Source organism: Lingula anatina, chromosome 8 (genome assembly GCF_051362555.1).
Source record: "Lingula anatina isolate TDL-2025a chromosome 8, LinAna3.0, whole genome shotgun sequence".
NCBI lineage: Eukaryota > Metazoa > Brachiopoda > Lingulata > Lingulida > Lingulidae > Lingula > Lingula anatina.
This window is the reverse complement of record NC_141774.1, coordinates 10216994-10230882: the sequence shown is the minus strand read 5'-3', so window position 1 is coordinate 10230882 and position 13889 is coordinate 10216994. Positions and strand designations below refer to the sequence as shown.

The window sequence follows — 13889 nt, the reverse complement described above, 5'->3', positions numbered from 1 at the left end:
TTCTATCCATGCAATAGGGGTACCGGAGGAGATCACTATTGATCAGAATTGCGGAGGTGTGACGTCAAGTGGTGTAAGACGCGAAGCTGAGTGGTCATTTTTAACTGGAGGTGAACGGGAGAGAAGACGTGGACTAGGAGAAAAAAGCAGTTTTTCAAACAACATGGTAAGATAACATTTCTTCTTTATGCATTTTGGGAAGAGAATACTTGTAGAAATAATAGGCAGATGATATCAAAACGGTACACGGAACTTAGTTGCGCACTACTTCCTGGTTTTCACAAGGTCCTCCAAAGATCATAAAACATCGTTATAATTGCAGGCCATATCATAAAACACCAAAAAATATTTAGATATGGACATATCAGATTACATAAGTGCCAAAATTCCACATGACAACAATTTATAGCCTCCCGGGAATTCTTTTCCCTTTACGCTTATTGTTGCGCTGGCGGTCGATGCAGCATGTATTTCAAAACAAATTGACTGCAAATTTAGTACGATTTTGCACCTTCAAGTTCCGTGACACCTTTTCATATCATGTGCCTATTGTTTCTACAAGTATTCTCTGCCCCAAATGCATAAAGATAAAATTTTATCTTACGGTGTTGTTAGAATAACTGCATTTTTTTCTCCAAGCCCACGTCTTCATTCCCATTCACCTCCAGCTAAAAATGACCACTCAGCTTTACGTCTTACACCACTACACATCACTTCCTGCACAATTCTGACCAATGCTGATCTCTTCCAGTACCCCTTATTAGTACCACCAGCGTATACGCTGGCGGTACTCATGGTTTTAGTCCCGGCCCGTCTCGTACAGCTCCGCCGGCTCCGCCGGCTCCTGCAGCTCCGCCGGCTCCTGCGGCTCCGCAGTCGGGCGCCGGAAACAAGTCACCGTTACCGCTTCTCCTCCTAGACCGCAGGGACCTGTGTCCCCATCTCTTGGATTTAGGTCACATATAATCTCAACTTGAACCCCCTGGTATTTTTGTCTCAGTTAGTGCATTGGTCTGGGTGTGACGCTCACTGAAATGCACCCTTGTCAAAATTTTTGAAAATTTGATGCTAAATATCTCCCAAACTGAAGGAATTATGGAAAAAGTTACTATAGAGGTCTGACCAAAAGTCATATATGGAGTTTCCAAATATGCCCTTGGATTTGACATTTGACCTTTATTTCAAGGTCAAACAGGCCAAAATTTTCTAAAAATGGGAATTTTCTGCAAAAAAAGAATTGTTTGTGCCAATTTTCAGAAACTACACAGACCTAAGCTTTCATATTACAGTGGGGACTACTATTTAGGGACTCCCTTCATCTTCATGGGTTTGGGGTCAATCGGTGCATTTTCACCGGAGAAGCAGTCATTTGATGCTGAAACTAAAAACTCTGTAATTGTGGAACTGTTTACACTAGAGACGTCTTGTTTTTTGCATTTAGTACAGCTTGTCAAGCACAATACTGGAGGTGGTGTCCATTTTTATGTACAGACACAGATGTGTCTGTACATATTGCCATCACCTGCGTCTGTCGTCGCCGTCGCCGTCGCCGTTCATGTCGCCGTCGATGTCGCCGTCGCCGTCGCCGTGCACTTTCAGCGTTAACACCATAAGTGGAAGACAGTTTTACTTTTTGGCTTTATATTTACAGAGCTGATGAATATTCATAAAACGCAGGTCAAGTTCGAAAATCAGCATGATCGGGCCATTATTGTAGAATTTATGCTGTTTTTTCACTTTTCAGCATATATGCAACACTGTGAACACATTTCAAAGAAAACCGATAGGCCTGTTGTCATGAAACTCACAGGAGTAATCAATCTTACTAAAATGCAGGTCAAGTTCGAAAATCGGCATGATCGGGCCACCATTTTAGTAGTTATGCTGTTTTTTCACATTTCTTCAGATTCAATTCTTAGGCATGTTAACAGTCTCATTATTTAATTAATAAGATACATAAAAGTGTTTGTTTGACATTTCCTGCATCTTTACAACATTGTTAGTTGATTATGTAAAAATGATGGTAAACTTGTTATCGTGTATTGTATAATAAAGTGTCAAAAATGGAAATAAACTCATATCATTGCAGTTTGTAAGATTCAATCATTCATTATGTTCAGAAACTCAGAAAGGAGGAAATTGGACATTTGACACTGTTCTATTGATATTTTTCACATCTCATCAACTTTCTTAGTTGATCATATAAAAATGGCAGTAAACTGTTAATTTTGTTTTATGTTAAAAAAGTGTTAAAAATGGAAATAAACGCATTTCATAACAGCACTGTCTTGTTTCACATTTCCTCAGATTCAATTCTTAGGCATGTTAACAGTCTCATTATTTAACTAATAAGATACGTAAAAGTCTTTGTTTAACATTTCCTGCATCTTTACAACATTGTTAGTTGATTATGTAAAAATGATGGTAAGCTTGTTATCATGTATTGTATAATAGAGTTTCAAAAATGGAAATAAACTCTTATCATTGCAGTTTGTGAGATTCATTCATTCATTCACTATGTTCAGAATCTCAGAATGGAGGAAATTGGACATTAAACACTGTTCTATTGATATTTTCCCCATCTCATCAATTTTCTTAGTTGATCATATAAAAATGGCAGTTAAGTGTTAATTTTGTTATATGTTAAAAAATTGTTAAAAATGGAAAAAAATGCATTTCAGGACAGTACTGTCTTGTCTACATTTTGGCATTTTCAAGGTGTGACTTTGAAGTTCCATGGGCCTGAAGACCTTTGCTAGTCAGATTTTCTGAATATCCATGATACTAATATTTTATTATTAAGAATTGATGGTTATTATCCTGTTAAACATTATGTAATATTGCATCAAAATTTGAAAAAAAACCCTATTTTGGACACTGCTCCCTTGATGACCATTTAAGGAAAACCATGTCACTTACTGTTCTCAAACTTACAGGAAAGAAACATGGGACTAAAATACAGTTTCATTAGGCAGTGCAGTCTATTTGGTAAATTTTTCTGGCAGTTAATCAGTTTTTTGTGAAAATTTAATTTTTCACATATTGGCAATTTCAATGTGTGACTTAGAACCACCTTGGGCTTAAAGACCCATGCTAGTCACATTTTCTGAAAATCCATGATACGTATATTTTATTATTAAAAACTGATGGTCTTTATGCTGTTAAGCATTATGAAATATTGCATCAAAATAGAAGAAAACACAATTTTGGGTATTGCTGCCATGATGACCATCATGGGGAAAACCATATTACTTATGATTGTCAAACTTTTAAAAAAGAAACACAGGACTAAAATGCAGCTCGAGTTGGAAAAGCAGTCTAATTGACTTCTTTTTCTGGAATTTTTACATTTTCAAAGTGTGAACTTGAACTCCCATGGGCCTGAAGCCTTATGCTTGTTACACATTTTACTTACATTGTTATTACCTGTTGAGCATAATTAAAATTTGATGTTGAATTTGCAGTTTAACATAATGTACTTTTACATCGGAATTGACAGTAGCCTATTTTGTTATTTCCTGCTTTTTGTCTGTACATTTGACAGCTTTGCTGCCTTGTCTTATTTTCCATACGGTTTAGGAGTTGCACTTTATTAAATAGTACAACAATGCAATATTCAGTAGTTAACATAAAATGAAAAAACACTCCCAAAATTAGCAGAGATACGCCCATAGAATTTGAATAGAAAGTCATTAACTAGCAATCTAACTGTGACCTTGATATTGACCTTTGACCTACTTTTCATGATGAACTTCACTTTGCAAGTTTGCCGGTCCTTAATTATATCATCAAAACTAGCAGAGATACACCCATAGTTACCATTGAACTTGAATAGGAAGTGATATACTGACAATCTTAGAGCGCATTCCCAGAGATTAAGATCGATCTTACTTGATCGACCTAACTCCCTGCAGTTAGCCGACCGCACACGGAATTTAATTATTCCCTTACAGCTTTTAGTAGGCAGGACAGGCATTTAAGCCAGCTATGCTGACAGTAATCTAGTGAGACTCCCCATGGGGATAGATCGATCTATAATCTGTGGAAATGGGGTCTTACTGTAACTTGGAAATTAGCCTTTGACCTTCTTTTCACTGGCAGTCTAACTCTGACCTTCAAATTGATCTGTGACCTACTTTTCATAATGAACTGCACTAAAAAAAAATCCCTCCCTTATATCTCCAAAACTGGCAATAGTTGCTATTGATCTTGAATAGGAAGTTATATACTGGGAAACTTTTACTTTGAAATTGACCTTTGACCTTTTTTTCACCATGAACTATAGTTTGCAAATTTTCCCACCCTACAGATGCATGAATAGGCAGTTTTTTTTTCCACAAAAGCCAACTGATTGCCTGCATATATATATATATATATATATATATATATATATATATATATATGTAGCAGTTATATATAGATATACTTGCTTTAATGCATGATTAGTTTGACATTAGTACCCATTTGGTCAGCTGTACATGTGTACATTTAAAGCAATAATAACTCTTCCTTTGAGATTCAAAATTCCGCAAGAAATACATTCTAAACAACACACGGAAATATATTATACTGCATTTCACCACTAAAACAGCTGTTATTGTAGTAAAACTAAAAACTGTGCTTGTCAATAGGGCTTTCGATGCCTTTCTTCCTGGTCGTCAAGGCATTCGTTGCCAAGGGTTTTGGCGCATCACGCAGATTCAACTATATTTTGTTGTTTATCTTTTTTTTTTTTCAGCACTACCCAAACAAGGTTTTTCACTTTTTGGGTGGATTCAATTTCCTAAATTATAATTTCTCTCCCAGTTTTGATATTCTAATTATTTTAAATGTCAAAACAGCTGCATCAACCCATTTTTAAATTTTCATTAATATATATGATACAAACAAGCACAAAAATAAAGAATATACGATGTTGCCCATGTAGGCCAATATCAACTACAGAATAAAAGGCAGCACGGTTTAACCCAAATATAAACAAAATTTCAAATATTGTTTCCATCACAGTTAGTGAGGAAATCCTACATTCACAATGATACTACATCCTTGTATTTGACCTTTTGCTTTTGCCCACCTGATTTGAAAAAAAATAATTATCTATGTAAAATGATAACCCTTGTTTACTGCATTTTATACAGCTTGTCAACCCCTCCCCCTTCTTTTTCCTTCCCATACGAATGCGCTTACTCCAGCTGGTGGTACAATACCAGGAGGCGGTATCGCCTCTCTGATCCTCTAGTTCCTTCTTGCAAATTTCCTGCAATATGGCGGCAAATTAGTGACTAAAAAAGTTTTCTTCTATACCAATTGCTGCAATATTCTTGCAAACTTTTCATTTTGCTAGGGGTAGTTATATTGTGGTAAGTAGGGTAACACTAGAGCTCTTGCAACTTCAGATAACAAATGATCTTACACAGTCTCTTAAAGTAATCATTATAAGAATGGTTTTAACATGGACTGACTCTGCTGTTATGATCAAAAATTATCCAACTCCGATGAGTAAGACTATTTTATCCTCCCCAGAGAGGCAAGATCGCCAACATAGATTGTAATAACCAGGCATCAAAACTGTTATATCTATGTACTGCACATAACTGTAGTTGTTAAGTCTACTAAACAGATTTCGGATTGAGACTTCAAATAAATAAATTATTATGATTATTGGACTGATTTTATGTTAAGTGGTTAAGCAATTATAATAATTATGATATTTTTACTTTAAGTTAAAATACCATACATGATCAGTAGACTTTGCTATTAGTGCAGTTATGTGCACCACATATACAACAAATAGTTAGACGCCTGATCATTACAATCTGTGTAGATTTCACTTGCCCCCCCTCCCCTCCCCCGTTTCAGGAGCACTAGTGAAATAACTCAATAAATTTTGACAGCGTGAATTATTAATTGTCCACCTTTGAAATGTTTATTTAGTGCTACTTACGATTTAAATGTTGGTTCAAAAATTTTGAAGTTTACTTTGCATCAGAAAATGCATTAAATGTTATCAGTGTCTGAAAGTGATTAATCTTTAAAAGTGACTTGTTGTCCATTAATTTTTTAAGGAGTAAGTATTCAAAAAAGATTTGGATTAATTAGTTCATTCTTGCCAATTTTTAATTTCAGTTATTTAAGGTAATGTCCTAATGCTCTTATTTAAGGTAATGTCTTAATACTCAACATTGCTTGTCTTTCAATTTGCATTGCATCAAAAGTAGCGGTGTCTGACAATACATAGAAGTTGAAGTAAAAAGGGTGCTTAAAATTGCTTCACAAATGCTTTTCAATAATGAACATTCTCAATAAATTTTAACAAAAGATAAACAGATAATAATTACTTGGGCTTTTTTTGACTTACAAACATCTTCTTTTGCTGTTCAACAAATTTTCAAACATTTTGAGAAGATATATCAAGGTTATTTACGAAGGATCCAAGATATTCTGCTTTTCCAACCAACAACAACTGGTGCTATGCTTTTGAGTATGACCCTTTGCCAAAACGTGCCTGCAGGGACAAATTATATGCAAATGCCTCATTTTTGCCAAATACTTCCCTGTCTCTTAATCTTTCATAATACAGATTATATGAAAGAAGTCATTTTTTAATGCTATGTATATGTATACTTAAGTACTAGTATAGTAAGTGGGTACAATTTAAAAATATGTTCTGAAGTCTGTGTAGGCTAGATGAACTACGAAAGCACTCAAATCTGTGAAGAAAATTGCAAAAAAATATGGCATGAAATTTGTCATTGGGTTCTGTAGTTATTGAAGTCAAATTCACCACATGGGTACCTATCATTTTTAAAATCTTAATATAAACATTATAATGGTACCTGTATATGTAAAAAAAAACTTGAGAAATTCTATTAGACAGAAATATCATCAGGACATTACCTTAAACATCTGAAAATAATAGGGCACCCAGCCACAGTGGATTTCTGATTTTAAAACTTTTTATCGCTATAATTTCAGTGTGATGAACGCAAGCCCAACGTCATACGTATTGCTCCTGTTCATCTTTACAACTCATTTCAAGATGTCCATAAATTTATTACGTACTTGGGACAGGCCCTTCATGCAGCACATCTAAACTAATGCACAGCATTCTGGGAAGAGTTTCTGAAAACTTGGGACAGGATCATCTTGTGTCATAATTGAATTAATGCCCCCTTTTGGGTATAAGCTTTGCATAATATGGGGCTACATTGTCTTGATACACATTAGAATGAATTAATGGCCTCTATTGGGTATTTTAAATGCCATAGGTTATTTATTCACAAAATTCAAACAATTTATATATCATATTATATAATATTGATTTGACTTCTGAGTAAAGAAGGAAAGAAGAACAGTTGGATGCAGAGATTGAAAAGGGAAACATATTGATTGCTGAAATATGATAGGTTTTGTCTTCAGGATCAGCCATTTGCATAAAATGTGTCATAGTAAAGCAGGCAGTGGGATCTACTTATAAACATTATACAACCTTTTTTCTATAATATCTATTTTTCCACATTGATTTATGGGATATGTTTTTATTGATTGATTGATAGTAATTAATGAAAATGTGTTTATGGTAAAGTGGAGTGGTGGATTGTGACATATTTCCAAGAGAAATTAAACACTTAGGGTGCTTTCCCAGAGATTTAGATCGATCTAAAGATTAAGATATAGATCGACCTAACTCCCTGGGGGTTCACGCTAAATTGCAGTCAGCCGAGCGGGGACCATAGTTACTTACCCTCTTACAGTTTTTAGTAGGCGGGACAGACGCTTAAACCGGCCAAGCTGACAGTAATCTAGTGAGACTCCCCACAGGGATAGATCGATCTAAAAATCTATGGAAATGGGGTGTTATTTGCATACAGAGATTATATTATGGTCCATTTTTTTTTTTTTTAGATTTTGATGTTGAATCTAGTAAGATAATGTATAATCTAAAACTATAAAGTCAGCCATGTCTCTGATGTTGTTATATTTTGAAAATGGATGTAAAATGCTGTTTTGTTTTGCTATAAAATGCTTTATATAAATAGTTCCACTCTGTGTTTGTTTTCAGTTTCCAGTGAAACCAATTTCACCTACTCCTTTTCAGAGATATGTATGAAAAAATGGGTCTAATTTTTGACGTGGATATTCTGATATTAACATAATGTTTAAATATGAGGAGAGTATGAATTGATGTTAAAATCGAAGCTGTGATGATTGACCGTATGGTCATCAAGGCCCTACACAAGCTGGGTGGTCCAGTTATTGTATATACTGCATGTTTGAGAGAGTACATGTAAGAGAGAGAGAGAGAAAAAATTCTTTACTGTTCAACTTTCACCGCATGAACACCAGAACTTCCACGTGCCACATGCAGAAAACAACTTTAAATTACTAATGTTTCTTGTTGCATAAAAATTACTTTAAAAAAAAAGTGACTTACAAGTGACAACCAACGTTCATTAATTACAGTGTATCGCATCCTTTGTTGTACAGAAGGTGCCTGAATATTGTAATACAAAATGCCACATTTGACACTGTATGAATTGGATGGAAGGCTAGGCGGACTCTAATACAGGGATCCTCAGTTTCTTGTCACTCGCGATGTGTTACCTTACATTGTTGTGACTACTGTCAAGGTCAGATACCAGAATATTTGAATAAATACACTCAAAAGTTAATATCCTTTTTATATCAAGAGAAAGGATCCGAAATTGTCACTGATCGAGGGCCGTAACCTGAGCAAAATGCCAGGGGGGGCGGTAATCGGACACAAGGGGGCGAAGGCCCCGAGGGGGGAGGGGTCATCCCCCTCCAACGTTGTGGAAAATTTTTAAAAACTGTATAATACTGCATTCTGGTGCATTTTAACTGTTATTTATTGCTCAATCAGAAGTCAGATATTGTGGGTTCATTTTGCCATAAGTACAGTCATTTTTTCAACACAACAATATTGGACTTTTTGGCATGAACTGAGTTCGCTTAAAACAGTACACCTTTCTAAACAAATTGTTGAATGATTGTCTAGTGGCCATGAGTGCATTTTCTTACATAATTGATACCAACTTTGCAATTATTATTTTTTTTTTAACCTTTGCGATTATTTTTTTTTTGCACCTCAAATCCCAGGGGGGGCAGCTGCCCCCGGGAGGCTACGGCCCTGTGATCTAATCTGTGTTGTGTTGTGAGGACATGAAGATCTTACACCACACAACCAATACTGGTGAGTGCCGTGGTCCTTGAGGCTCGCCTTGCCTCTCAGCCTATCTGATAACTGGGTAACTTTCTGCTCCAGGGTAAGATTCTTTCAGTGGAGGACTTCATTTTCTTTCATCAATATACCCTATTTAAAATAAAGAAATCTATCTTTATCTGTAAACTGCAAAAGTTATATGTTTAATGTTCAAACTGCTGTCTCCGATTTTACCACCAGCCACAACCATGTTATTTATTTATTTATTTATTACCACTTAAAGGAGGAAAAGGCAAAAAAGTACATAGAATCATACACATAAAATAAGGGTGTCTTTTGCGAGTCACGTCAGTCTCTGAAACCTGAAAAGCTGAAACCCATGCTTATTTTGGGCTGTTTAATTAGAACTAATTAAAGTCATTTTTCTCAATAAACCTCCCTATTATAAGTCAACACCAGCCTACGGGGATTAAATCTATCACAATAACTAGAGGATCAGAGAGGCGATACCGCCTCCGGATATTGTACCACCAGTTGGAGTAAGCGCATTCGTATAGACCCCCTCCCCTACAAAAAAGGGACACCACCACCAGTCTTGTGCTTGACAAGCTCTATAAAATGCAATCAACAAGAGTTCTCAAAATATGCAAAAAAAAAAAAAAAAAAAAATTGGTACAATCAAGCAGATTTTCCAATTGACCTGCATTTTCCTAACATTGATCACTCCTGCAATTCTCTAGACAATAGGCCTATTGGTTTTCCTTGAAATGTGTTGTCAGTGTTGCATATGTGCTGACAAGAGAGAAAACCAGGCACATCTCTGCTAGTTTTGAAGATATGTGGGGCAAGAAAATTAAGTTATTAAACAATATAATTTTGCATTATTAATCAGAATAAACCTCTTTATATTGTTCACATTTTAATTTCTTCAGTATTTTGCAACAAGGACATGATGAAAAAAAAGTATGCAAACAAGTAATGAGTAAGTTTTTTTATAAATACTTAAGATTATTAAAAAAATACTTCATCTCAGCCATCCGTCCATACTAGACACATCCTGATGCACACAAACAAAATATAGAGGGTTTGTAACTTGGTCAATAAAGACCACTTTTATTTAAAGCATAAAGATATTATTGGTAAGCCAAAGAAAATATCAGGCCAAAAGTATTCTACAACTGTAAGGAAGCCAACAAATAAAAGATAACAGGCCAAATTGTGCTCCCGTGCAGCTATATTTAGAGTCAAAAATGTGTCCGATCAAGCATCCAAAAGGGGTGCTCTAGTGGAGCTTTACTGTAAGCCAAATTGTAAAATAGTTTTTATTTTCCAAAATGACCAAAATAAAGGCTGCCATAAAGCATCATCAAATGCTGTTTAGGCTCTGGTCAATGATTTGTGAATTTAATCAATTACAGCTAATGACTCAGAATCCACACATTCTATTAATTAAACATGGATGGCAGATAGAGCCAAAAACCTAACTCCCTCTTTCTGAGGACTAAGCTAAGCAATTAATATTAACAGACATAATCTATACAATGCTAAGGTTCATTTTCACCAGGGTCCAAAATGGACATGAGAAATATGTCAGTGATCAAAAACTGTCATAAAAGACTGAAATAAACAAAAAATGTTCAAACTCTACTGAATCTAAGCTAAATAAAGACAGCTATTAAATTCAAAATGAACATGTGCCTCATTAGGAGAAATAAAACCATGGCTTTATCAGGGGCGGATTTAGGCCGTCTTCTGGGTCTTCCGGAAGACGGTCAGATTTTCAAGTTTACATTGTCGGGCATCTAATGTTTTTTGTCGGAAGACGGTCAAAAATGGAGGATGGATCAACAAAGATAATTTGGAAGACTGTCAGAAAATATCTCTGGATCCGCCCCTGTTTATGATTTTTTTCTTACAAAACTGCACCAGCACTAACTATCCAAGAGAAAGGCAGGCTCATGTAGAAAATAGTAATCTGGACAAGCAAAATATATTTCATATGAGAAAAATAAAACCATGGCTTTATGACTTGTTTCATATCAAAAATACAAATTAAAAAAAAAAAAAGAAAAAGATTTGAAATATATGACGCCAAAAAATAAATTTTTTAACAATAATAAAGCGAAGCAATATGTGGAAAGTTTTTAAATATATTAAAATGGCAAATCAAAAATTGCAAAGAACAAAGCACCGATATCCAGCATCTTCCATTGTTTCTGATGATGCACAACAAACAAGACATTAACTTTACATAGAAGTCACCCCAGCAATTGTATGGGCTATACCAGTTATTTCTTCATAACAAATATGAGAGAGGGAGAGAGGAGATTGTTTTGACTGATCAAAATTCGTATCTAAAATATTTTAGACATTCTATAATTTACAATACAAAAATAAAGTTCAAACTATACTAAACTAACCTGCCTTGGTAGACAGTTATTAAATAAACTATGAATATATATTGATAAGTGTCCCACTGCTTATGGCTTATAACCATGGCTTTATGATTTCTTTCCATACTTCTCTGTATCAGCCCCAACTATCTGATAAAGAACAGCAATCTCCTCTCTTCTTAGATACAAAGTCTAATTTGGACATGCATGGGCAATAAACATCAAATAAGAAAAAAATAAACCCATGGATTAAAGTAATTTCTTATATCCCTCAGCTAGAAACCGTGTTTTCCACTCCTTAAAAGATGAAGTGTCTTTCTGAGCACAGTACCAGTTTCTAAAGTATTGTCAATGTGCAGGGGCTTTGCATTCTTTATTGCACTTTTTACAGACATGATGAAGTACTTTTGTATGCCCTTTTAAATACACCCTTCTCCTCATTATCTGCCTTCCTCTTCCTGTAATGTTGTGCAGAGCATGGAACTCTAGAAACAGGAATCTGTTCAGTACTAGTTACTGTTACAGGTGAGGGTAAAATTAGAGGATCAGATAGGCGATACTGCCTCCGAATATTGTACCACCAGCTGGAGTAAGCGCAATCGTATAGACCCCCACACACACAAAAAAAGGGACACCACCACCAGTTTTGTGCTTGACAAGCTGTAAAAAATGCAATCAACAAGAATTCTCAAAATATGGCAAAAATATATAGCTAAAAATGGTACAATCAAAGTTCAATTCATAGTGAGGTAGGTCAAAGGTCAATTTCAAGGTCACGCTTAGATTGCCAGTATATGACTTCCTATTCAAATTCAATAGTAACTATGGGCGTATCTTTGCCAGTTTTAGAGATAAAAGGGAACCAAAATTTGCAAAGTTGAGTTCATGGTAAAAATAAGGCCAAAGGTCAATTTTAAGGTCACAGTAAATTGCCTTTAATAGCTTCATATTCAAGTTCAATAGTAACTGTGGACCTATCTCTGCTAGTTTTGGAGATAAAAGGGGACAAAAAATTGCAAAGCTCAATTCATGATGAACATTTCTTGTAGGTATAGTGACTCAGGTTTAGACCTTGCATCAGGCAGACTTGCTGAAGATGCCATTGGTGGAGATGGTACTGAAAGGCCTTGAACCTACATCTCTTTATCTTGCTACGTCTGTTATACCTATTTAAAAAAACAAGGAATAATTCTTAAAAGTGAGAAAAGAACTATAGCAAAAAAAAATAGTATAACAATAGTTTAGTAGTCCTATCTGTTTAAACCTTGGGGGTCTTGTTAAAATTGTGTTAGGAAATTTCCTTGTAGCAGAATGACAGAAAATTACAAATACTCAATTAAAATCCAGTAGTTAAATATATTTCTATGACAATACTGAATAAAATAGAAAGCTTAAAATAAAACATATAAACAAGCATATATAATATTAAGCAAAATCATAAAAACAGCAAATGCAAAGTGCATACCACTGAATTAAAGTTGTTTTATTAATTGCTGGCATTATATATTTTCTGCCATCATCCTGGGGTTGTTGTGGACTGTCTGTCTTATTCTGTTGTAAGTTCAATCTATAAGAGTCCATCTAGATTAAGACTTCCTTGAGCTTGGATACTGGTCGCAGAGCAAGGATACCACAGTTTCCACATTACAATTGCAATCAGGCCACTGAGCAGGTCCAGTGTTTGGCCACAGGGAAAACCTTTCAGTAATAAATAGAAAGAGAATCAAGATTAGCAGTAATTACAGTTTAAACAAAATGTTAAACACATGTTCATTCATGTCAGAGCTAAGTGCAGTTTTGATTTAAATTTCACAACTATTTTTTAAAGTTTTATCTCCCAAAGTTATAATATTCTTGACACTGTTTTTTATATTTTTATTGCCTGATAATTCCTAATCTTATCTCTAAGAATTTAACCAATTCATATTCATGATTTTAAGTTAAACTATTGACTTGATAGCAAATCAAATTAATTCAAAACTGATTATGTTTCAAATATTTAATTTGTAATTTTACCTTCTGGTACTTTCTACACCAGGTGAAACAGTTTGCTTGGTGGTCCTAAACCTTCCCTTGCTCAGCTCTGACTGGTATCTTAAAGCAATCACAGTGGGGCTTTTATCATAAGGTGACAATTTCTCCCGAAAAGTATTATTAGCCCATTCACACTAGCACTTTTAACTGCGGTCAAGGCCTGACCTTGGTCTTATCACGGTAAACTTTTCTAATGTGAATGGACAATGTAGCCCTGACCGCGGTCGAAATAAACCCAGATCGAGTAAACTCCTGACCGCGGTCAAGACCGGATGTCT

At 35.1% G+C, this 13889-nt stretch overlaps 1 protein-coding gene and 1 long non-coding RNA gene across 6 annotated transcripts in view; one reads left to right on the top strand and one right to left on the bottom strand.

Moving 5' to 3' along the window:
• Positions 1-8044, top strand: part of LOC106167795 (kynureninase) — a 28635-nt gene extending 20591 nt beyond the window's left edge. For all 5 annotated transcript variants that reach the window (XM_087019195.1, XM_087019196.1, XM_087019197.1 and 2 more), the window contains one exon: positions 6976-8044. In XM_087019195.1, the coding sequence (XP_086875321.1) occupies positions 6976-7098 (123 nt within the window). In that variant the 3' untranslated portion in view covers positions 7099-8044. The remainder of the gene's footprint in view (positions 1-6975) is intronic.
• Positions 8045-11150: 3106 nt separating this feature from the next.
• Positions 11151-13665, bottom strand: LOC147760327 (uncharacterized). Its single transcript, XR_015330883.1, has 3 exons — positions 13594-13665; positions 13043-13275; positions 11151-12743 (listed from the first exon to the last, which is right to left on the bottom strand). It is a non-coding gene; the product is annotated as an uncharacterized LOC147760327 (long non-coding RNA).
• Between the last annotated feature and the right edge of the window lie 224 nt (positions 13666-13889).